This window comes from Notothenia coriiceps, unplaced genomic scaffold (genome assembly GCF_000735185.1).
Source record: "Notothenia coriiceps isolate Sejong01 unplaced genomic scaffold, NC01 NC01_scaffold00018999, whole genome shotgun sequence".
NCBI classification, from domain to species: domain Eukaryota; kingdom Metazoa; phylum Chordata; class Actinopteri; order Perciformes; family Nototheniidae; genus Notothenia; species Notothenia coriiceps.
In genome coordinates this window covers 2,284,042-2,305,595 of record NW_011351700.1, presented here as the reverse complement: position 1 = coordinate 2,305,595, position 21,554 = coordinate 2,284,042, and the positions used below count along the sequence as shown (strand labels likewise).

At 42.3% G+C, this 21,554-nt stretch overlaps 1 protein-coding gene across 1 annotated transcript in view; it reads left to right on the top strand.

Moving 5' to 3' along the window:
* Nucleotides 1–19,580, top strand: part of rtn4rl1a (reticulon 4 receptor-like 1a) — a 202,686-nt gene extending 183,106 nt beyond the window's left edge. The window contains exons 2-3 of the mRNA XM_010778155.1: nucleotides 14,737–15,191; nucleotides 16,102–19,580. Coding sequence (XP_010776457.1) covers nucleotides 14,737–15,191; nucleotides 16,102–17,001 — 1,355 coding nt within the window. The 3' untranslated portion in view covers nucleotides 17,002–19,580. The remainder of the gene's footprint in view (nucleotides 1–14,736; nucleotides 15,192–16,101) is intronic.
* Nucleotides 19,581–21,554: the final 1,974 nt, after the last annotated feature.

Below are 21,554 nucleotides of genomic sequence, written 5' to 3'. Positions count from 1 at the left end.
TTTTCTAAATCAGTACGTGCTGTGATGGAAACACAGTGGACTAAATGAGTGCAACGTCTCTGTGCTGTCAGACCTGTCTTAACACAGAAACCTGCTGAAACATGAGTGACTTAAACAGCTCGTGCTACGCTCTAATTTCCCTCGTTAACTCTGTGAGGAAAATCTGAAAACATTATCAACTGCCAAGTGTTGTTCCTGCCTTAAAAATGGCACCAGGTTCAAACTAAAATTCACATATGTGTGACAAAATAGTATCTTTTGAGGCTTTGAAAATGGTTTAAAAATCTGGTTCCATCTAAGTTGCCAAAATGCTGCAATTGAGGAGGTGTTATTGTACAGCTGTTCCAATTCAGGACTAAAACATGTGTTAGCATCACAACACTGCAAATGAATGTAGATCCTTCTCACACTCACTGGAAATAATAGATTGAACTTAAGGGGATTACACTCATTTAACTATAAATAGCCTGTCAATCATGATTGTTTGTTTTCCCTTTTCTGGAAATACCTCAGTTATAAAATAAACCAAGCCAAATGAAATGCTGTGCTTCAAGATGTAAATGGTAGGAAACCCAGATACTCCAAAAATAAGCATGACCTGTTTTAAGGCAAAAATGTAATTCTACTCCAAAGCACAAAGTAAGCAGGGTCGTGCGCTTCTTTTGCAAAAGTACAATCTAAAATGAGACGGCTTTTACCATTTCTGACGATACCCGTCTTATCCTCATACCGCTTACTATTACTATGCCTTGAGATCTATACCTAGAGACTGATTTTGCACATTACATGCTGTACATTTCACCTTCTTAAATGAAAATCAAACTATCAGCTAATTAATCAGCAGCAGAAAGGAATGAGATGATAATAAGACCTTTCTTAAAAGGGCAAAAGTGGATCTGAATAACCCAGAGGTAAGGCGGAGATAGGACCCGCGCGCTGAACACTGATAAAGGTTTTACCTCCGTTACACACGCTAAGACGCGGGGCTCGGCTCTGGATTCAAAGCACGCCTCTGATTTCTCAGCTCGGGGAGAGAATGCTGTAATAGTGGACATAATGGCACAAGGAGTGTTTGTTGTTGGAGCGTGTGTGTGTGTGTGTGTGTGTGTGTGTGTGTGTGTGTGTGTGTGTGTGTGTGTGTGTGTGTGTGTGTGTGTGTGTGTGTGTGGTAGTCGTAGGTGTAGTGTAGTAGTAGTACGTGTAGTAGTAGTGTGGTGGTGGGTGTGTGTGTGGTTGCTGTGGTTGGTGTGGTGTGTTGTGCGGAGACTGTGGTGAAGTGAAAGAAGTGGCAGAAGGAACTGTGTGACGGTAGTAGAAAAAATGCCGCAGTGGATGTTGAAACCAAGCCGCCATACATCCTTGTTAGACTCCTGTCTTCCCAGCGGCCCAGAGCAGATCCATCCATGCACCCTCAAGGTAACACACACTCGCACACACACGGAATACATAGAGGCACTAACAGTAACATCACTAAGACACTTTACTGGGACGTGAATCAAAAATGCCAAGGCTATGTTCGTGAAAGGAGTTATCACATGAAGACGTCAAAGGGACGCTCATTCGTGATACACTAACACTTTGGGTTGGAATAGGAGAACAAAGTTCTGGTTCTTAGAATTTTTTCACACACAGTTTATCTCAGCTCATGCCTGTCATACCTGTACATGTTCTGAAACATGCAGCAGGTCACCACGGGAAGTACGAATCAAATACTTAATATGCTGACTGGCGCATTTATATGTGCGCATTATGTATTTAGGCACACACTGATGAATATACTTCATGTCATACGTCGAAATCTTGTTTTCTGTACACATACAATGTCCTGCGATACAGTTAGCAGCGCTGCATGCTTAATAAATGTCATTTCGGGATTATGTGTATATTTGAATGCTGTGTAGCCTTAACTCTCAGCTTGAAATGCTCATTTACGGGTAATTCCCAAACGTTGTTTTTTTTAATCTATCTTCATTCCCAAAGTAAGGGGTCACATGGAGAGTCGCGCGCCTTCTAGCATATGGGCTATAATTGAAAGGAGAGACAGACAAACAGAGAGATAAAGAAGAGAGAGAGAGAAGGATGAGTTGAGAAGAGAGTGTTGTGTCCGTGTGTGTGTGTGTCTTCGGCGTGGGAGAGGTACCTGGCATATGGTTTCCTCTTTGCAAGCGCATTCTTTACTGTCATGCGAACCCGTGATAGCAGAACAATATAACACGACTGTGTGTGTGTGGTGTGTGTGTGTGTGGTGTGGTGTGTGATGTGTGTGGTGTGTGGTGTGTTGTGATGTGTGTTGTGGGTGTGTGTGTGGTGTGTGTGTGTGTGTGGTGTGTGTTGTGTGTGGTGTGTGTGTGTGTGTGTGTGTGTGTGTGTGTGTGTGTGTGTGTGTGTGTGTGTGTGTGTGTGTGTGTGTGTGTGTCTGATTTCTTCAGGGCTGCCATAAGCTGGCATTAGAAAGTACTATTTGTAAGATGTACGAGGACACACAAACACACAGACTTGTGTTACTGGCGTCTTCTACCAGCCTTCTATTAGTTGCAGCGAAAATGTCAACCAGCAAACACACGCGCAAACGCACACACACAGATCAACGCGTGTTAAAATATAACGATTCAGGCCTCTCTTATTGGCTTGGACAAGCAAACAAATGCTTTCAAATATGATGACGCCGCTTCCAACTCTCTCTGTGATCACTCATTTTGAAAGCCAATATAGCCGGTTACATGCACAGCTGTTTTGGTTCATTTGCAATCATAAAATTCAGATTTGATTGACGTCTTGGTGCAGCAGCACAGTGCATACTGTTCTCACACACAAACACGTGCACACATTACATTACCCCAACTTGGGAAAAATGCTTTACTGCTCCACTTTGCAAAGAAAGCATCAGAATTCAGATCCACCCTTCATTCAGAAACTAAAACTAATTTGGGAGTCGGGCAGGAAGAAGCATGATGAAGAGAAGGAATTGAGGAGGGAAAGGGGTCAGAGAAAGGTGGTTTAAAGAGGGTGAGGAATTGAGAGGATTATATAGCCAAGGTGGAGGTGGATCGAGTGGACAGACTTTGTGAGTCTGGAAGGAGGGTGGAGTCGAAGATGTGCATTCATAATTCATTTCCAAGCTGCTCTGTGAGGTTTTCTGTGTGAAGTACAATGTGTGTGTCCGTGGGGTGGTGTGTGTTTGTGAAACCATCCAAGTAGTACACCTTTGGGGAAGCAAAAGTGTGTGTGTTCATGCATGCTTTATGGCATTTAGATGCAGTATAAAGAAGTGTGTGTTTGCACGTTACGGCAAGTGTTAGTGAAGAGTGTGCCTGTGAATGAATGATTTTCAGTTTTCTGTGTTTTTCCAATGGGTCCTCAAACGTGTGTGTGGTTGTAGGTGTGTTTGTGTGGCCTTGAGGAAGAACATCTAAACATTAATGGAATTGTGACGAGGGCTGTGGCCCCCATGCTGGAAAATGTCAGGGACACACTGCACTGTGGGTCTTTATTCGCCTCGGGTGAGGGGAGAGAGCGGAGTCACTCCGCCTGGAATAAAATGTTTCAATTCCAAATCACGAATTGCCAAGATGTATTTTGACGAATAATGCTTGTCCTTGAGCGTGTGAAAAAAGATTCCTCGTGGAATAAAAAGAAGCCAAAAATAAAGAGAAAGTTCAAGGAATTATTTTTGAGTTTAGCCTGTTCAATTTGCGGGATAAATTGGAACGTGTATCTGACCCTGACATGAACCAAACCTTCCACCTTAAAGAGTTGTTTAAACCAAATATGTTCTCATTTGCCCCCTTGTGGGTGTGTCACAATGCAGTTTTTAGATTGAAATGCCAATGCTTACATATATCCAACTCTGGAAACTGTCCCCAGGAACTAGAGGTGAATCGAATTTCACATTGTGATGTTCAAAGCACTGAGAATCGACATCTGAAAATCTCAACAGTGACATGTGTTACCAAAAGAAACATGTCCCAGTTAGACTGGATAATCCACAGACCTCAATGTGAGTTGTTTTCATTTAAACTCCCTATAAATCAAATAGTGGCAATGAACTGAAAGGTACTGCAATCAACAGAAAAAGTACAAAAAGCTGAGGGAAGCAGGAAACCAGAGAAAATTAGGATGAAAAGACACTCAAGCACAAAATAAAAGGACCAAGTAAACAGGAAGTGGAGGTCAAGGAACATGACAAATACAGGAATGGAGTTATTGAATTATAGTGGCTGAATGCATCTTTAACATAGCCTGAATCATCAAAACTGATGCCATGCCATATTATTTATGGGTTGCAGCCATTTTGATGTTTCAACAAAGCAAAAAAACAGCTTTCCACTTTAATCTTGTTCAAATGAAATGAGGAACGGAATATCAAAAGGCACGCTCAACATTACAAATCCTGACCCTTGTGTATTTCAAGTCATACCTACATTTAGAATGGATTGTGTGTGGTGGGGACACAGAGAACAAAACTTTCCCTTAAATATAAAGATTTTTAAATTGTCGTTCAAGTCACAAACTTTGCTATTTTGCCATTTTAGGCTCAACACATTCGTACCCCTCCATTGTATTTGGCCTATCCAGTGTTTAAGATGTAGAGAGTGATTTTAGCATTACACTGTACATTTTAGAGAGAATTAAATTAAGAACCTTTTTATGCAAACCAATATTGATACTACAGAAACAGTGTCTAATGTATACAGCACTACTGTTGTTCTTCTCTTCTCTTATTCCCTCTTGCACTGCACCACAGAAGGTATTTATAGAGTGAATCTTAAATTGCTTTATTTTTAGAAATATCAGATTTACAAATACATAATGCCAGTGTGCCGTCTTTTGACTTTTTTGTATCCGTCTTCTATCCTCTCAGATCACCAATAAAACACAGGCAGAGATTTAATGTCAAAGTGAGGACAGAGAGCATGAAGCTCAAGAGAAGAGAAGACGGTTGTATTGCAGCAGTGGTTTCAGAGGCTTCTGTGAATGTGTTGAGAAATTATTATGCTGGGACTGAGTCATCACTGGAATCCATTGTACCTGCTGTGAAGGCAAGCTGAAAAGCTGCCATTGAAGCTGCAAACTTTTCAAAGCCACTCTTAAACCATACAGGCGAGAGAGAGATATATTCAGTGGAGTGCAGTGATGCTAATAGGTTCTCAATGTAGTGAGTCCTTGAGACCCACAGGTGAGCATTTTAGTGAAATTAAGGTTATGTTGAGGTTGGATCTAATATAATTCATTTGTTGAAGAAGTATCTGAAAATGTAAAACATGAAATCCCAAATATAATAAGTGTCTTTTCAAAACATTTGTCAAAAACCTCTCCAGCATGAAACTAAGACAGTTTTCAAATGAGGTCATTTTAAAAGGACGCAATCTGATAAGATCAGCTGTTGGCTGTAGCTGCAGAAAAAATAAATAAGCAGTAAAGTTGTCTTGTGTTATTAAATGTACAAACACACACCTCTGAATAGAATCTGGAGCCTCCTATTATCAGGGAGTAAATAGGGTGCATCCGCTACACAAATCAATGGTGAGTTTATTGCATGCTTTGTTATTTTAATGTGTCAAGAGATGCAGGACGTGTACCTATCAACATCCCGGGGAGTTTATATTTAAAAATAGAAAAACAAGCCCTTGAAAATGGGAGAGCAAAACAGGTTCATGATCAAAACCAAAAAAGGTAAAGAGAGCAGGAGCCACAGAGGAAATACAGTGCAACAAATTAGATAACAGAAGAAGAGCCGGACGAGATATTTCCAGATGATTCTAACCTTCACTGGAGCCAAACACTATGACAGGCGCGGGAGTTTAACCAGCAACCTTCAGATTAGCCCGCTCTGATGACTGATTGAGGAAGTTTAACCGACATGTTCTTCTCGCTTCATTCATCTCTCTTTAGCTGATGGAGCAGAGCTGTGGCGCCGCCTGTTCGCCTGTCACACATCCCTCCTCTCCCTTTCACTGCCCTTCTCATATTTCCTGACGGATGTCTTCCCTCCACTATTTCATTGTCATTCCACCTGAGTGTATTTCCCTCCAGCGCCACAGTGTGAAAAACGTCAAAAAGTAAAAAGCGTGCCGGACAGGGGAAAGTATAACACTTTGCTCCACTAATATCGGGCTAATGGTGAGAACGCTTAAAACGGCAGTCAGCTGTAAGCCATTAGAAACATTTCAGTGTGACACTCTGGATTTAGATAGACGGGGGTTGATCAGGCAATTTCATTCCAGCACACTATACTGTATATGCAGTCGTGACTTCAAGTCATTCATCTCTTTGTTGCTGGAGGTTTCACATTTGTCAGCTGCCGGATAACTCATTTTGGAACGAAACTGATCGCATCAAGCTCTGACAGTTCTACAGTCCTTCAAATGATTCTCTATGGGGAGCCTGTTTAATGAGGGACTTGATGCCCATCTCCCCCGCTTGTTTCGGCCAATCAGACTGAAAGATGGCCCATGCCTGCCTGTAAAAGGCCCAGTCAAAGGCAAGTGTGCTGCAACAGCGTGTGATCCAACAAAACAGCCCGTTGACGGATGATCTCTTGGACATGTCACTGTGCTGAGATCGCTCACTTCACTTGTCATTCTGGAGATTTGGATTTGTAACACTTCGTCTTGTTCGCCTTCTGCCTCCTTCCTGCTCTCTTTTCTTAAATCACTCTGCGTTTGATTTACAAGTGTAATCCGAGAGCAGGACGGAAATTTCTCGCTCCGAGTGCCTCAAAAACAAATACTGTGGAAACAAGGTGCGGGAGCGCAGACAGTCATCGCCCTGAAAGATTCTTGCAATAATAAGTCCTGATGTACTTTTAGCAGTGTTTGTAATAGAGACAGATGGGAAACTAAACGAACAACAGGGAGGAGAGCGGGGGAGGGTGACAAAGGGTGATTCATACCTGCAGTGTAGAGGAGAGAGCAGGGAATGATGTAGTCACAATAACAGGAACATATATTTTCCTCATGCTGGGGAAATTGGCCTAACAGCTATTAAGAGAAGAGCCCACTCGGACCCCATGCTGCACTTCTCATTGGCCGGTTGGACAGGCTCATTTCTCCTCGCTCTCCACTGAGGGCTTCTGCCAAAAAAACGTTCCAGATCCAGTCATCGCAAGACACAGGGGGGCAACCAACACCTCGACTACATCTGCTGTGGAGAGAGTGTGAGTGCACGCAAGTTCACACACTCCACAGATGTTAAAACTGACACTCATACACACCATCTCGGCAGACACAGATGCCTTCTGCCAGATCAGGTTCAGTCAGCTGTAACATCCCTGTGAATTAGCTCCAATTGGGGGGTGTGTGTGTGTGTGTGTGTGTGTGTGTGTGTGTGTGTGTGTGTGTGTGTGTCAGTCACCTTGCATCTGCAATTATGCTTGAAAACATGTGTGCTATTGTTTGGAATAGTGTACTTTTTCATCATTTTCAGTATGCTCATTGTTATCCACAAAATACTTACACACAGACTGTGTTCCCCTACCGAGCAGCACTGAAGCCTTTGCGGAAATGCAGGTCATTTTATGGCAGCAAATAGGATCAATCTCCATAGACCCCTATGTTAAAATGCCCAACTTTACGAAGGAACAAAAAATGTTATAGCTCATTTCAATTACATTAGCAGTTAAAGTGAAGCACTCTCAGGGGTTTAGCCCCTTTGAGTCACAGGTGGGTGCTGTCTTGGGTCGATGTAACGGTGTTACTGCTAACATGGCCGAGGCTCCACACTTTGAGCTTCACAACGACTTCTCAGAAACCTATGGGTGACTTCAAAGAAATAACTTTCAGATTTTATAGATTGTTATGTTACCACGCACCCAAAGTATTGGGTAAGTAGTGTTTATTGTTTTATGAGGACTCTAATCACATTATTTATTTTACAAAAAACAAGGTTCACTTTTAATATGAATATCTCAAGACTCAGATAATATGTCTAGGAATGCAAAGTGAGAGAAAAGTGGCACAAATTAGCATCTAATCATCATCAACCTCTTAGTATTTCAGAAATAAGCAGTTAAATGCAGTTCTCGTATTCTTAGATCGAATATTTTCCCCTTCATTTTCGTAATAAACATTTTTTGAGTTATTTCATGATAAAAATATTTGTGTACATTCTGTTTCTGTGCCAAGCAAGGATTGTGTGGGTCTCAGCTTCCTGTGTCCTGGTGTGCCTGAATGCATTCGGGTTTCATGTCTGAGGAGGAGGTGCCGCACCTCCTCATTGAAGTCAGAACATCGCCCCTGTTTCCCATTGACACATGTCACCCTGTCGGCCTGTGTTTGTCAGCGTGGTTTCAGTGAGGCAGGACGAAACAGAGCGCAGCAGGCAGCACAACTGTACTCTCGCTCACATCTTTCCTCCGCTAATAGGCAGGAGTTAAATAGGGAAAGCTGTGACCTGCATCATCTGATTATTCATGTGCAGAGTGTGTGTATATGGGAGGGAGGGAGGGGTGGGCAAAGTTTTTCTGAGTATAATTAGAGCTTGATTAGTGTTGAGATAAACTTAGCCTTCCAAATGACCCAATTACTGCATGCAAAGAGGGTAGAGGTTATTTTTGCATTTTCTCTCTTGGTCGCTCAAAAGTGCGGGCATCTGCCTCCGCCCTTAACATTTATTTTTACTGGGCCAGTATGTTGAGTGCTGAACAGATGTCGGAAAGCTTCACTGGAAAAGAGAACAAGACCAGGCGGGAAGAATAGACTAAACAGGGCTGGAGCTAATTGTATGATTCCTAGATACCTTTAAAAAAACAGCTTTTTAAGCAAGTCCGCTCAGATTTGGGTGCACTGGGACCACTTAGGGTGCTTCATGATAATGAACATCGACTTTTCTTTCAACTTTTAGCACGTTGCTTCACTGCTGCTTAAAGGCTGACACCACTGTGATGGGGATACTGAGGTTAAAGAGTCTGCAGTTTCCTATTAGTATACAAAATCAAAAAAGACTAAAGGTGCATGTGCACTAATGACAAGATTACATTTAAAAGACTATTAATGACTTGGGATGAATATATTCTTATTGGGGCTTTCGTATTCTGTCTTGATTGCATCTTTACCCCAACTTTAAAGATGTTACCCGTACTCGGCCTGGGAGTTTTCTGTCAGCTTGATTTGAATTGTTCTAGTTTTTGGGTCTTAAAAGTAGGGCTTTAAATAAAATAAACCTACAAGGCTACAAAATAGTAATTCCTTGGCCACAGAGGATCAATGGTGCGGAGCCGGCAATATTGACCTGATTTGTCTGCAATATGAAGATGGATGTAATGGTTATGTACTATATTACATGAGAGGGGAGGATTATATAGTGCACAGATATTTCAGCTGTGTCTTTGAGGCAATGACGCCGTTTAAATCTCTCATTAACTCAGCCAGAGATTTATCACCATTCCAATGAGCAACGCTAAATGATCTTTGGGATTATGCTAAGCTAAATCAAGCACCAACAAGAGAGCAGCCGCATCTATGGAGTGTCTGAGCTAGCCGTCGTCCCTCCCAAACCGCCTTCTCTCTTCCGCCTCATTTTTGTAAAATTCCACTTTTGTGTTTTCTCCTTTCTTACTCAGTTTTTCACCAGCTTTTTTGTGGTTTAATCCTTCCACTGCTGTTTAATTTGTTTTGATTATCTGTCTCTGTATGTGGGTGTGTGCCTGCGTGCATGTGTGTGCGCACCTGGGTGCGCAAGAGAGTGTTTCAGTGTGACTGTGAGTTTTTCTGCAAGTTGAGTATTCATTTGGGTTAACCAGTTTGCGATTGTTTATCTGATTCGCGTCACAGAAGGTCATAGAATTAGTTAGCGATTCTTAGACGTCACAGTTGTGTTCCGTGCAGACAGACAGACATTTCCACAGCTAACTATATAATGGTCTACGCTTCGCAGTAGATCCCTGTCATCCCCATCTTCCTCTTTTAGCTCAGTCTCACTCGCTGTGCTCACTTCCTCCCACAACGCCATGCTGTGCCTCTCATGCCTAGTCTTGGCTTTCATGTTTTAGGAGCTCCTCATTCCCTTTAAATAAGATATTGCCCATTCCTCCCCTCTCTGGATCCCCTCCTCTCCTTTTCCCTCCCCCTCTCACATTCCCTGCTCTGTTACCTTCTCCCTGTGTTTGCCAGAATGAGTGGCAGGTGTCTCCCCCAGATGCCAAGTTGCAGTTGAGGCAATTCGGTGATGATGGCATGACAAGCAGAATGGGTGTGTGCTTAAGTGGGGTTTATTTGTATTTCCTCCGTGTATGTGTATGTTTGTGTTCACTTTACGACTGGTGTGGAGTGATACGAGGAAGACAGAGGAGGGAGATGGCTATTGTAATTGAACCCTGGCTGTGCTTGATGAAGCTTTCGACAAATATCTAACCAGAGGCTAAGATTAGAATTCAGACAAACAACCAGCAGGGAACAAATGCAGAGGCAGAGAGAGAAGGAGAAAATGAAAGGGAGAGTTGTGATTAAAAAGGCATCACTTGCTGAAATGGACAATTACTGGTATAAGGAGGAAGCTGCGTTTGCATACCAGCCCCGGAGGACAAAAGGACATCGACAGCAGTTTAATTATGATCCAATCAAGCTGGAATACGATCAGCGAACCACCTTCGGCTGTGTGGCGTAAAAGACAGTATCACTTTCTAAAGTAAATATTACGCAACATGCCATGAAGTGTGTTAGATACATGGTTAAGGTGACACCCCTACAGTGTCCATACAGGAAATATTTTTCACGCTTTAAGGTATTATAAACTAAAAGTATTCTACTGATGTGTTTTTCATATAGGATAACATTTGGAAGGACCAATATTGCTATTAAATTTGTATTTTGCTCAAAAAGTCAAAGCTTTAACCCAGCTTTTTAACAATAGCACCGATTCCCAGCAGACTTTTCACTTGTAACAGCAAAATGTAAGAGCTAACAGGTTTGAATCTTAATATCACATGTAATATTATGTAACTGCAACGTGACTGAGTTTACTGTGAATGTCTGGGGTTATTGTTCAGGTATCTCATATAAATATGAGCTTAGACAGTGTTTACTTTTGTTTGATTGCTGCCTTTTTCGCTCTTCCCCTGTTCGAGTAATCACATTTGCAAATGGTTAAGCACCTAAGACAATTCAGCTGCAGCCCACATACTTCTCTTAATCTTTGTTCTGAGAGCCATGCCTGACAAAATCCTGTAAAATATTTCAATCTTAAGAAGGTATTAGGTATCAAATGAGCTTTGAAACATTACTCCCCTTCACCAGAGATTTACGGCAGGCACAAATCACTTTTATAGCAACTCCTCCTGATTCATTTCCCTATTTACCGGAGTACTCGGGGAAATGCGTTATGAAGAACTACGGGTGATTTTTATGTAACCTACAGATCTACATCTTGGCTTAACGCCAGCTTAACGCCTCAAGCTAATTGCTGATCTGCAATTAGTTGTCTATTCAAGTATTGCAGACTGCGCCAGTGCAGCAGGGCTGAAATCAGATTTCAGCACAGAATTGGAGGTGAATCCTAACTGTTGTAGAGAGAAATACAACATATATACACTTCCGTTTTGCTACTTATAATATGCACACCATGAACTTTAAACCTAATTTCTCATTTTCCGCCTTGCTATCAAAAGCAGACCTCCAAGTCAATCCAGATGATTTCCTTGTAACTAGGCAATAGATGAATAAAATGTTTGAGTGACTGGATGATGGTGAGAGATTTGCTGCCCCCATGTCACATCCATATGGCAGTCAGTACAATTCTGTCATCACTTCCATCCCTACAGCCATCTAAACACCCACATATGTGAACATTTCCATCAAAAGGGTTCAAATGTAAACACGCATAATTATTCAGAGTACCCACTATAATGCACTATGGAAAGCAAAACAAAAAAATGGAGGATATAATTGCAAAAAATCTAAGAGGCAATGCGGAGGGAGAAGAAAATCAGATAAGAAGCAATGATGATGAAAATAATAAAAAAGAAAAAAATGGAGAGACTGCAGGGGTAAACAAAAGGCAACGGCAAAGCAATTGGAAATGCTAACTAACGCTGGAAGCACTATTAGATGTATGTGTCAGCCAGACTGAAGACAATTTGAATGTACAAAAAGATAATGGTGCCAGTGGGGACACCCCCTTGGTGCGTTTACTAAATTTAAACTTACACTAACAGCTGAGAAAATCTAAATTGTACTTTGTAAAGCAGTTGAGGCTTAAGCAAAGAAAATTGCATAAGTCTAATCTATGAAACCCTAGTCTAAGTCAAGCTTATATTTTAAGTAAAATATATGCACGAGTGGCGAATGTCACAATTTTGACAATAAAATCTAAAAGCTCAATATCATAAAAATGGAGACAAAAAGGTTAATACAAGATACTTTAAGAAAAAGTGATTCTCAAACAAGAAAGAACACAAAGTCACAGATACAGAAATGTACACATGTCCACACACTCACATACAGAGAAGCAAACGGCAGCCTTTTAGCTAATTAACGGATACATTAGGCGGGGCTGAGCAGCACAGGAAGATAGAGATGTGGAGGAAGGAGGCAGAGGAGCATGAAGCAAAAGGGCAACAAAGATGGCTCAGATAAAGCAGAGGAGTAGAGAAGGGGCAGGAAAAAAACGGAGATAAAAATAATTTTGATTACCTGAGGGACTGATTACATGTTGTACAGTATGTTACAGCCAGCTTATAACCATTAGACCAATCAAAGCTGGGAGAAGCATCAGTGTGAAACAGATAACAGTTAAAGAGGAGGGAGTGAGACACGAGCGCATATACAATAATACACGTACATAAAGAGCCTTCAGCATAAGCATCAATAATAAATGTGAATTTATCAGGGTTTAATGTTTATTATTCAACCTTCCTCCAACCACACAGTAGATAAGAGGTGTTTCTGAATCAGATATCACACAAAAGATGAACAAAAAGGATATTATCGCAATAGTAAAATCGAAAGTGCTTTCAGTTAAATTCATCTTTAACTTTGTTTATTGTAGGTTTGTGTATTATTCGATCAATGTATGCAGGTGTAGAAGGTGGACAGAAAGTCTACAACCATAGCTGTACAAAAGGAACAAATACTTTAATAGATATTTAAAAAGGCAAACGGATAAACACAAATCCACCTTACATCTACCGATTACCAAGTCTAATATAATTAAAGGTTGCAATCAAGGTTTGAATAAGTGATGAGAAAAGGATGTATTGTTTTCGTCACACGTCATAAACAAAGTTGCTTCATAAAAAGATGATAAGTGATGAGGATTTTTCATGATTAAATAAGTAAAAACATGCTAAAATCCACAAATAATGAAGTACTTGCTGCTAAACCATCCATATTTATAAATGTTAAATATTCATCCATTCATACAGTATTTACGTAGAGTGCACTATTGATTTGCTGTTGGTACAACAGGACAGAAGATGGGCAATCACGACGGGAGCTGTGTTTTTGATGAAAAGGTCAGCCTTGTCAAACAACAGACACTGCTCTCATATGTTCCAGATAAATGCCACACACACGAGGAGACAAACACATACAGTACGCACCGGTGTGTACGTGGCTGCACAAATGTACAGAGCCATACAGACACAAGTGGACTACACCGGTAATACTGCTCCGTCCTCTGCTGACATTTCAGAACATGTTGTTCTTTACGGAGCGGAGCGGCGGTGTCCTGCACAAACTGACATCTGTCCATCACATCTGTCCCTGCCACACACACACACACACACACACACACACACACACACACACACACACACACACACACACACACACACACACACACACACACACACACACACACACACACACACACACACACACACACACATCATATTGAATTGTCACTCTCTCCGTCTAGAAGTTGCTCCCTGGATCAGCATGCCTCCACCCTCTTTTGTTTTTTTGACCCCTCTGGCCGTATAATAAACACTGGAGTGATCCAACGAGGGGGGGAAAACAATCTAATAAAAGATACAAGTGAGATGAGAGGGATCAAAAAACTAAAAGTAATATCCACTTCACAGGCATGCTGCAGATGATTCCCGCCTCATCCTGCACCTCCCTCTCTCTCTTTCCCTTATTGTGTGAATGTATTACAGGTGAGATGCGTGTTCACTTGTAAGCAGGAGAAACATCGATTTTCTGTCGCCTTTAGAGGATAACCAAAGGATATAACACTGTGTAGCGGTAGATAGGATGCTGTGTGTGTGTGTGTGTGTGTGTGTGTGTGTGTGTGTGTGTGTGTGTGTGTGTGTGCATCAAGATTGGTCCAAGGAACTCATGAATAGAAATGTGACAATCATACTCCCGCACAGTTGAAACAAAAACAAAGACCCACACACACTGCTCCTTTGTTGTTTTTAGTGATCTTACAAATCTGTGTGTGGTGTTGAAGGGGACGCTTGGTATTCGGGATTTTTCAAGGTTTTTGTAAAACATCATGGTGGTCTTTATTTGAGTTGAGATGAAGATAAAGCGAAGGATAGGCAAGGTTAAGGTACAGAGTAAACAGTAAGAAAAATTGAGTAATAAAACAATACTGAATGTGTGTGTGTGTGAGATTTGTGTCGTTGTTGTAATTTGTCTTCACTGAACCATGCCTATTGTTGTCCTTGTAAACTGAGAGCAATGAGTGTTTCATTTAAGATGTGTCTGATAACAGGAGCTCTGCTGTATGAATTCAATTAACTCTGCTTGTCCTTCTCTCACGCTCTCTTCCCCTTCATCTCTTTGCTTCTCTCAGGTTATGGCGGGGTGGAGTTACTGTTGGTGCTGTGTGGCCTGGATCTCTCTCTGCCTTGCCCTCGTCACTGCATCTGCTACACCTCACCTAGCACGGTCTCCTGCCAGGCCCACAACTTCCATGCTGTGCCTGAGGGCATCCCGGCCCAGAGCGAGCGAGTCTTCCTGCAAAACAACAAGATCCAGCGGCTGCTCCGCGGCCACTTCTCGCCCACCACCACCATGTTGTGGCTTTACTCCAACAACATCTCCTACATACAGCCCTCCACCTTCCACGGCTTCGACCGCCTGGAGGAGGTGGACCTGGGGGACAACCGGCACCTGCAGGCCGTGGCCTCGGACACCTTCCTGGGCCTGGGCCGGCTCCACGCCCTGCACCTGTACCACTGCGGCCTGATTACGCTGCCTCCAGGGATCTTTGCAGGCCTCACTAATCTCCAATATCTCTACCTACAGGTACACGGATAACATTTTATCTCTACTGTACATTGCATCTGCCACCGCAAGCGCATTATGGTTTAATCCATCCATCAGCCTGGCTCAGCACTTAATGCCTTTTCTGATTACATTTATTTTAATTGGACAGAGAACGCAGCCCTCGTACTAAAGTAACCCCACAGGATAGCTTTTGTGATCAACCACTGTTGGAAAACAATACATAAATTAAAATAGACATTTAGAAATGATTTTATTTACATGGCTTTGAGGAGAAAAGTTTGCATTATACAGATATACTTAAGGATCTCATATCCATATAGCTAATGGTTATATAAATTGACAATGACGCTCAGTGGGGTTAAGGTTACAGCTTAAACGGCATCATCCCTACATCATCTACTGTATTACCACTTCTCAGATTTACAGAAAACCATAGATAGTGGTGAGGGGAACATCAACCATGATTATTGGCAACTGGCCCAATTCCTCAGAATCCTTGACAGGAAACCTTCCTGACCCCTCATACACAGTTTTATTTAGCTATTTAGCTAGAAGCCTATACAACACATACATTTAGTCAACTATGCGACCGTTCTGCATTTAATTTTTTTTTTTTTAAAAAGGTTTTTAATCCTATGCTTTGTTTATGTATTATGTGCATTCAGGATAACATCATCTAACATTATCTAATGTATGCATTTAATATTGTGATATTATTGATTTCCTATGTGATGCCATAATCAAGCTTAAAGCTGTACAAGGGCATTCTACTGCGGAAATTAGTGAAAGTGATCATAACGTTTTTTAAATAACATATCACAAGACAGCAAATTAATGTAAACATGAAATAATCAAAGTGATGTTCACTGCACTGCGCCCCTTTTAAACCTTTGTTTTTAACTTGTATTCTTCCCCTACATCCTTGCAGGACAACCAGCTGGAGTTCCTGGAGGACGATCTGTTCATCGACCTCCTGAACCTCAGCCATCTCTTCCTGCATGGCAATAAACTGTGGAGCCTTCGTCAGAACACTTTCCGTGGTCTGGGGGTTTTAGACCGCCTGCTTCTCCACCAGAACCGAATCCAGTGGGTCGACCACCAGGCTTTCCATGACCTGCGGCGCCTCACCACCCTCTACCTGTTCAACAACTCTCTAACCGAGCTCTCCGGATCCAGCCTGACTCTCCTGCCGGCGCTGGAGTACCTTCGACTCAACGACAACCCCTGGGAGTGTGACTGCAAGGCGCTGTCACTCTGGGATTGGCTGCGGAGGTTCAGAGGCTCCACCTCCTCTCTGATGTGCGTTTCACCACCAGAGCTGGTGGATAAGGACCTGAAAACGCTGAAGAAAGAGGAGCTGCCCAGTTGTCTGTCCACCGAGGGTCACGCACAGGGTGGGCCGGGCAGAGATATGGAGAACGGAGACTCTTTGAACCACCTGAATCGCCACAGAAACCATCACAACCCCCACCAGCGGCCATACCTGCCCCATGGGGATCAGTACAGCTTACCTACCCCCTCCTCACTGCCGCGCCCACCTAAGGGAAGCCGCAGAAACTGTACCCGCCGGGGCCGCAAGGCAAAAGGGGGGCTCAATGAGGTGCAGGTACTACGGGAGGGGGGTGAGAAAGACTATACTCCAGACGATGGTAAATATGACCTGTCTGGAAATGGAAGGAGGAAGAACAAGTGCATCCCCAGAACTTCCATCGGCCCACCAAGTGGGGTCATGAGAGCCAATAATAAAGCAGGGTCACACTTTGCAGATTACATTTTCTGTTTACCATCAGCTCTGTTGCTGTCACTCATCCCCGTCATCCTACGCTGAGACAGGAAATGGACACTTTTGTGCTGGTGATGCAGAGTTATGATTCATTCTCCTGAACCACCCTGCCCTGGCTCTTTAACTGAGGCATGTGTGCATTACTGTGTGTGTACATAACATAATCAAATATCTACTGTCGAAGTATCCCTGTGGTATTTAGGCAGTCATCTTTACAAGTCATAATCAAAACATGGAAGTCAGGGAAAACAATTCAGCCCATTTCTTTGATGATGTCACCAAGAGAAACATCAGGAAAACTTTACATTTGTCTCCGTGGCATTAATGGCTTTACTGAATTCATAAACTTGTGAAAACTGTACAGACGCATTAGATAACAAGCCAATGATTAATTCAAGTAACAGCGAGAAGAACGCACAAGAAGGATCAGAATAGTTCACGGCTCAGTCTCTGTTTAGCCCTCTTGACACAAAATGCACCCTCCGTCTCTCACTCATGCTGAGACAAAGACCGTCATTAATAACTGTCACACTGCTCACTCAACAGCACCTTCAGATCCAGAAACTAAATGCTACAGACACAAGTGGCATTAACAATGTGTCATCTTAGATGCATTAATAAATACATTCACAAAATATCTCATAAAAAGGGTTTTATTTGCATGTCTCACAGGAAGGTGAACCTGAAACATATTGACGCACTAATGTATCCTTGCCTATTTGTCTGAACTAACACTGGAGCTGTGAACAGTCTATTCAACTGATATTTCTTCAATCTAATCCTATTTGTTGATCATCCAACCCATGAACTTAAAAGCCATTCAGAACCAACATTTCATTATAAGAGCCATCAAAGTCAGTGTAAATGAGTGAATGAAAGTCTTTGTCACTGTTTGTACGAGTGTGTCTACTAAGAAAAAAAGAAAATTCTAAAGCCATGCGGGTAGAACGACACTAGATAAGAGTGTCTAATTACAGCCAGAGGCCAACGTGGACCAACCATGGAGGGAGAGGATGGTTTTGTTCACTCTTCGACCTAACGGCAATGAAACAGATGCTTCATCGAGCCTGAAGGGTCAAGACATGCAGGCCAAGGAAAATCTGAAGACAGGGCCTGGCTCACAAAAAATGATGTACTTTCCTCTGTAATTCTGTGGAGAATTATTGGGAAACAAAATATATATATTTGAAGTAGTGATGATTCAATCCAAATGAACACAGGAGGGTTTTGATTGCTAGAAAAAAAAGCCATCAGGAAGGAGTCACTGATAACCAACACAATATCTCCTGCAACGGTCTAAACAACTGCTTTTACTGGAAAACAAAAGCAGTTGATAATCTGTGAAGTTCCCGCAGTGCAAAGGGACAGACAAACCTCTACTGCATTCCCTGGTCTTGTCCTTGTGATGTGTTCAGGGTGCTCCAAAACAGACGGACTTGAGGATCTGTAAACCCTGATTGGAGAGTTGGATATTTATGCTGCTACGTCCGGCAAAGTGGGAACTTTTTGTGTCTTGGGATTCTTCTTCAGGAAATAACAAGGACAGAGAGGACTATGGGACATGGAGCGGTTCAAGCACACAAACAAACCTAACAAAGCCCGGTCACCTTCACGGCCTGCCTGTCACACACATCTAACCCCTATCAGTCCGGGGCTTTCAAATCCCACAGCAGAGTACCACAGGTTTGACTTTAGACCTCTAGAACTACTTCAGAGTCACTCACCCAAAGTCTCAAATGCACAACTCCAATGAGGTCAACCTGTACAGAACCACACGGGCCTCCGGGTATACTTAACTAGCCAGTAATGCTAAAAGTCTATATTTCCTTTAGCATTGAAATGTTCTATTTTAAGAAGGATGCATGTATGCAAAGATTGACCTAGCTATAAAAAGCTAACATCATGACATGCTGACAAAAAGCACAAGAAATGAATAGTGTGAATAGAGTTTGCGGGCAACTTTAAAGTGTTAGGATGGGAATCAGAGAGCAGGGGCCACATCATGCTTGTGTGTTTCCTGCTGAGCCCTGCCTTTTAATGTCTATCTATCTAGATGTTGGGGACAGACAGAGGCCTGTCACTGGTGTCATTCCCCTGACATGTAGGATTAGAGACCCCCTTCTGGTAAACTTGTTTGTGCTGCTGTGAACCCAGAGGTGATGTAAATTGTGTCTGTTTATTCCTGTGAGGATTTTTTTTGTAAAAAAACCAACAAAGAAAGTACAACAAAAAAAAAAGAAAGAGAGAAATTCTCTGTTTTGTCTCGGTACTTCCCTAAAAAAATAAACAGGGAGCCAAGGGCTGGGACTTTTTTTATTTAATACGATTAATATCATATATTTTTTTCAGTTCTGTCTTTTATTCTGCTGACTCATTCAAGATAAACGGTAAGCTGCACTGTCCCCTTCCTGCGCCTCCTCTTTTCTTTTCTCCCTTCCTCATCCTCTCCTCCTCCCTCTCTCGCATATGCTTTTTTTCTTCCACCCTCATTGCTCCCTCCTTCCCCCACTCCTCCTTATTCTTCCTCTCCTTTCTTCCTTTGTGCAACCCAAATGTTTTGTATGTGGTTATCAAACAATGCCAGACTCAAAAGCTGTTTATAAATAACATTAAACAGAAAGTGTCCTCAAATGGTTGATGTGGTCTGTTTTTTGTTCACCTTTCTTTTGTAAGTGCATATGCACATCTGTGTGCGTATCCGTGCGTGAATGTGTCTAAGACACACCTTCAAAACGAGCCCTGAGGCTGAATGATAAGGCAATGAAAAGGAAAGATAAATGGTTAGAAAGTTAAAAAAAAGAAAAGGTAATGGAATAAGTATGCACATTCATCGACTGCAGGGAGAGAAACACAGCCACATTGAACCATCATGCCCTAGTTTCACTCATACATTCAGCAGCCTCCCATAAAATATGCATCAGAATGACTGTAAGCACAAGCACACACACAACCTCACAAATACACACACCTGTCGAACAGCATTAGCACAGGGTGAGGATTTGAGGGAGGTGTCTTCTGTCAGGTCAAGGTGAGGTCAAATGGAGCGCTGGCACGTCTACCTTTTGCTCACATTTTGGGTTTGCCCGCGGCACTGCATAGTTCTACGTCTATGTGTGTTTGTGTATTATATGTGCGTGTCCACCGGTGTACCCACTGTCACGGCAGATCCAGCCTGACAGCCGGCCAGGGCATGGGAGGTGTGCCTCTGAGAGACAGTATCACTACTCCGTTTGTAAAACAAAGCTGACAATTGGGGGAGAGAGAGGGAGAGAAAAGCACAAGGATCTAAAGGCAGAGGGGTGGAGATATCTGCGGAAGAAATCCATGAAGTAGTTATCAGCACCAAACAGACCAGCAGCCAGGGGAGAGGAAACAGGAATAATATGGGTGGCTGCGGCATCAACGCTGACTTGTGTTCAGTCAATAACTACATGTGTCCCAAACTAAGCCTGGATCACGCGTGTGTTGGCCCATGTAGAAACTCTACATGTGATGAGGAGCAGCGGCTGTCACTGAGTCCATTTCATAGAGTTCAGGGAGAATATGAAATATGAATCTGTTTCTAAAAAAGAAGCAACATGGGTAAAGGAACATTAATTATGGAGGAACTACTAAATATATCATGTGTATGTAAGAACAATAAAGAATGGCCGGTGAGGTTTTCAAGTAATGGAAAGAGGGTCGAAACTAATATTGAAAAAAGGAGGATGAAAGAAATAATCACACGTTTAAATAGAAAGCAACAATAAAGATACAAAAATAAAGGTAAAGATGGAGGAAAGGAAGAAGAGGGGCAAAGCGATAAAACAACAAATATTGCAGAAAGCATGAAGAGTGAACGCTATGACGAAAGACAAAGAGGATAATACGTGAGAATGGGTGAAAGTATGAGGGAAGAAACAAGGAAGACAAAATATGGAAAGCAAGAAAGTCTAGATGGGAAAGAGGTACAGTAGGAAGCTAAATAAAGTAAAATCAATAGATATGCTCTTAAGGACGATAAGAGGAATGTGAGAAGCATTTTAGGATAGAAAACAAAGTAGTAAGGAAGGAGAGAACGTATCCATAGAGACACATGTATACAGGCTCCATGATCAAACAGAAGAACAGCTCATCCACTAGTTCAGTCCCTAAGCTGAGGATCTGAAATAGCCGCATGTGAATATTTATATATGCCTATGTTCCCTTCCAAAGGCAAAGAGGCCAAGCAAAATTGATTTCTCTGTGTGAATCCCCGAAGAGTTGAGACTCAGCAATAGAAGAGCAGAAGAGAGCCAGGGAGAGTGGAAAGAAAGAAAGAAAACAGTGCTAGAAAGAACAGTGGGAGACTTTGTGAAACAAGCGGAAAACTGGGAAATGAGAAACACCTTCAATGAATTGCAAATGTATGATGTTTCCACTAAACTGATGCATATACAACATTTGTCCTGTACTCACTCGCTCTCAGAAGCCAATGTTCCCTCTACATGATTTGATTTTCGTTACCGACGCCATCCAAGCGCATGGCGTCCCATCATGCACCAGCTCACATGCCTTACAGTACCTTTCTGTAAGCACCATTTAACAGCAGCCGTCTTTCCAGTGCCTTAACTCCGTCT